General features: G+C 40.8%; 1 protein-coding gene across 1 annotated transcript; it reads right to left on the bottom strand.

The window, feature by feature from the left end:
• Positions 1-2888: 2888 nt before the first annotated feature.
• LOC124688882 (pathogenesis-related protein 1-like) lies at positions 2889-3665 on the bottom strand. Its single transcript, XM_047222498.1, has 2 exons — positions 3414-3665; positions 2889-3348 (listed from the first exon to the last, which is right to left on the bottom strand). The coding sequence occupies exons 1-2, from the start codon at positions 3598-3600 to the stop codon at positions 3077-3079; spliced, it is 459 nt and encodes a 152-aa protein (XP_047078454.1). The 5' UTR covers positions 3601-3665; the 3' UTR covers positions 2889-3076.
• Positions 3666-4595: the final 930 nt, after the last annotated feature.

Here is a 4595-nt window from a genome sequence, read left to right on the forward strand (position 1 = left end):
CGCACATTAAAATCTAGTATCTTTATGATTTGTAGCTAGTCATCATGTGTGCCTTCATGCAATAAGGATTCATTTACCACTATGGTGGTAACACACAGGAAAAACTTCGATTAAATTTGTGGCACCTCAATTGAGGGTCGCTTCATATATGGAAGCGTATTAACACATTTTTCAAGAGTGAACTCCAGCGATTGTTCAGTAGGACATCATTTACGGATCCATACATATGTAAAGAGTATTTCAAAAGCAGGAGATATAGGGAACATTTTGATATAAGCAGAGCCAATTAATAAGCATCGGTGTTTTGAGGGATAACCATAATAAGGCTAACAATAAGGTAGAGTAGAAATAAACCAAAAAGTTTGAGTACGGCTAAAATAAATACTCTAACTCTTGGTAGAAAAATCATAACAAAAAAGTGGGGTAATGATATAGAACAAGAGATGAGCATAAGAGTAGATACCTTGAGCATTTACACTTTGCATAAACATAGAAAAGATGGGTAGAGAAAACATGAAAAAGGTAAAAACTAATGATTAATATGAGAGCCTATGATTTTGCAAGAGAGTCCATTTAGATGGATGTCACGGTCCTCTATTGTTATACCATGCTTCTATGCACTAATAAAATACGCTACATGGAGTGTTTCCTAACAAAAAGAGTGTCTAGATAAAAAGCCAAAGAATCGTGAGGATGATATATGTAGCATACTTTTGTAGACGCGTGATGTGTAAGGATGCATATAATAGAAATTGGATAGAGAGATATCGCTTCGTGATGCGCATATCTAGTGATATATGTAGCCTACTTTTGTAGTCGCGTGTGATGTGTAAGGATGCATATAATAGAAATTGGATAGACATATATCTCTTCGTGCTGCGCATATCTAGTGATATATTATGTAGCATACTTTTGTAGTGGTGTGATGTTTAAGGATCCATATAATAGGGATAGGATAGAGAGACATCGCTTCGTGCTGCGCATATCTAGTGATATATGTAGCATACTTTTTTTAGCGAAACACAGTACAATCAAAGACGCTCAAACATACGCACACACTCACCCCTATGAACGCACGCACACCCTACCCCTATGAGCACCTTCAAGAGACTGCGTTGAAGAATAGATCCGACGGGTCTTGAGATTGATGAAGTTACCACAGGCGCCTCGCTGTTAATGGGAACGACGACTCCCACTGAATATTCCGCCTTTATGAGACACCGAATTGTCAAATCTAAAATTTGAACTCTGGTGGGATGGGAGTGCTACTGCCCCTCCTAACCATCCAACCACAGATTGGTTCTCTATATGTAGCATAATTTTGTAGTCGCGTGTGATGTGTAAGAGCAAGTACATTAAGATCCAGTCAGCAGGATATAAGACATAAAATATCATATATTTGCTTAGTTGGATGAGAGAGATTAGGTGAGAGAAGAGAAGTGGGCTCGACTACAGGATGCTGATTTATGTTTCAATCTTGTGTGATCCATGAATCTGTATTAAACTTTACTACTGGATGTTGAAGTTTTAATAAATGTTGTGTGCATCATCACGATGCAGAGGCTGGGGTCATATCCCTTTTTCGAAAAAAAAAAAAAAATGAAGAGCCAGCTCTAGCACGTTCTTCTAGGCACTTTGTGAGACTAAAAAGTGGACCATATATTGTAAAGTCATACATTTTTATAGCCAACTATCGTACATGCTAGCTATAAGTTGACTCTAGATGACGTGGCAAACTACTATAGCCGGTTGCCGGCTACACTATTGTTCTCGCTCTAAGCTAGATGCATATAATTGGAATTGGATAGAGAGACATTCGCTTCATGCTGGGCATATCTAACCGAATAGTTGTGCGGCCATGAACATTTGCGAGAAGAGCCTGAGTCTTGCATGTCACATAGCCGAAAGCTACACTCTTTGGATGCTCTCTAGCTAGTCGTAGGACCGGAGACATCTTTAATTGATTCGTGCATCTTTAATTTCCATTTGAGGAAATGGCGTGCTAGTTTTGAATGCCATTTTTGAGCTAGCGCTTAAAGGGATCGAAAACGTCACAGACAAAAGCTGGATACTCCACTAAACTGAAGGAAAGAAATGCTTTTATTTTCTTTGGCTGATGAGGTGGACAGTTGAGCTGACTGATTCCCTCGGTAGCACGTCAGAAAACGGGCGGTGAAGAAATTTCGTAGCACCATACATGTGAACCCGGCGCATGGACGCTTAGGTAGAGCACTGGTAGATCTAGTACACAGGGCTATTTTACTGTGATTTTTTAGGCCATCTTCACCCTATTTCGAAGCGTCTATTTTAATTTGTTAAGATTCAGTCCTTGGTTGGATTGGCCAAGTTACTGATGAAATTAGCAATCTTTTACTTGAACCAACACATATTACTTTATCTTTGAAAGGGGAACGTTTCCTTGCCTCTGTATCAAAATGATAAATACCGTCTTTATTTCATTATTTAAAAATGTTATGTTGAGATTTTTACGAATATTATGCACGAGATGGATTATATTTGAACTCTGAGTTGTAATAGGTGGTGTACAGGTTACCGTAGTATTCGAGACAGACTCTAGTAGCCTCAGCCTCCTTATAATGTGACCACACACTGTAACCCATGACTGCTTAATAGCAGCAGGAGCGCAAGAGGACCCGGTGGCATGTGTCGGTGCCTAAGGTGGCCGGTGTTGCGGTATCATTGGGGTGAAACGTCAGTAGTCATGCCCCGTAAAGTAGGCGAGTTCGCTGAATTGTGTTACTAAATATCGGTTTCATCGGCAGACTATGATTGCTTGGCTCTTGGTAGATCGATTATGCGCCTACGACGATACATCCTCTATTCTTGTGCAGAACAATGAGTAAGATCCATAAGAAAGCAACAACAACTTCAAACAAACACGCTCAGGTTCACACCTAGCTTTCTTTTATTTAACTTCTTAAGTTCACACCCACCTTTATTTTATTTAACTTGTTTAGTCCACACTCAGCTTGCTCTAGTATACCAACTGAGGTTGGAGCAGTTTTATTTGATCACGGAGATGTAGCGTTATTTTGGATGATCCCTCCTTAGTCACTTAGTTGTAGGCGTCAGGGTTGGCAATGAGATAGGCCTCAACATTCTTGAACATTTCGGCAGCAGAGTCCTTGGCCTTGAGCATCATGTCATTATCCTGCACGCCCTTGGACGTGCATTCCACCTTCGCCACACTCCCACCGTTGGCCGTTGGCTTCATCTTGATGCTCCACGTGGACGTCTCAACACCGTCACACTCTAGGGTGTATCTGCACTCGCATTTGTCCACATCAAGGAACTCAACCTTCTTCTTCATGACGTTGAAGGGAATGGCTGCATGATAAACTATGTGTTAAGATTTGAACATTTCGGTCGGACAACATGTGTGGTATGTGTACCTGAGCCACAATTGTAGTGCCGAACGCTGCCGACGCCGCCATCTCCCTCAACGTGGTGGGCACTTTCGACGATGTGTGGGGCAAGCTTAGGTGCCAGAGTGTGCCAGTCCATGGCGATGGCACGGAACTTGCGTGGAGCGGACACCTTCGACTCCAACTCGAGGGTCCAGCTGTTCGTGGAGGCCATTTTTATGTATCAACTAAATATGGGTGCAGATGGTGTGAGCCGAGACTAGTGTACCTAGAGGAGATGTGGTGTTTGAAGGTTGCCTTGAGAGAGGGAACCAATGCTTTAAATAGATGAAACATGGGCTGGTGAAGTTTGGCCCATCGATTTTTTTTCTCAAATCTGAATGCACCATCGCCACTCGATCGGTCTGAAAGGACACGCTAGAAAGTTTTACGCTTTGTTATTGTTTAGTTAAAGGGACGAGAGCATGGGCTAATTTATCGAGAAATTAAGGAGAAACGATGAATGGGCCGGGTGTGGTCTAGATGAAAATCAAAATATGAGTAAGGATGCACCTAATGCAGAATATATGTAGCACACTTTCCTAGTTGTGTGATGTGTAAGGCTGCATCCAATGTGTATTGCCTTATTTACACGGTCAAGTGGTAGTGCTTCCTAGCTTCATGAGTTTATGCTAGGCAGCACGTACGAGTACAAGTTATATTCGCATGTCACACAAACTTACTCCATTCAATAAGTATTCATTTACTACTCCATGAAATACACATCTCACAATAACTCTTTTCGAAAGCAATTATACCAAGAAGAGTATGGGAGTCAAACAGAGTTTTTCCATGTGTACCCGATTTCTTATCATAATTTTCTAATGCAAGGTTGAGACGAATATTTTTTTAATTCAAAGAAGAATACGCTACTTCGAAGCTTTAGTACACATGGCTATGCAACTTTTTATGCATATGCAAGAGCGTCAGTTGAGCAAAGAAAATGATATTAGGCTCTAAAGAGACAGGGCAACCTTGAACAAAATAAAAGTAGGAGATTATCATTCAGATTTTTAAGAACTTAAGTATTCGGAAACTCAATTCGGCTCCCAGGTGAGTATTCTCTACATATAAAATATGTAACTTGCTCTTATTTTGATTTGGTGAGGCCGCTACAAATATTCAGTAATGTTTTTGCACACTATTTGAGGGTGCTTTTTTAAAATGCAA

This window comes from Lolium rigidum, chromosome 2 (genome assembly GCF_022539505.1).
Source record: "Lolium rigidum isolate FL_2022 chromosome 2, APGP_CSIRO_Lrig_0.1, whole genome shotgun sequence".
Lineage (NCBI taxonomy): Eukaryota > Viridiplantae > Streptophyta > Magnoliopsida > Poales > Poaceae > Lolium > Lolium rigidum.

Excerpts from the sequence above, each read along its gene's own strand:
- LOC124688882 (XM_047222498.1), bottom strand. The coding sequence starts at position 3,600 with ATGGCCTCCACGAACAGCTGGACCCTCGAGTTGGAGTCGAAGGTGTCC. Across the intron at positions 3,349-3,413 it reads GCACTACAATTGTGGCTCAG|CCATTCCCTTCAACGTCATG; the intron begins GTACACATACCA and ends TTTATCATGCAG.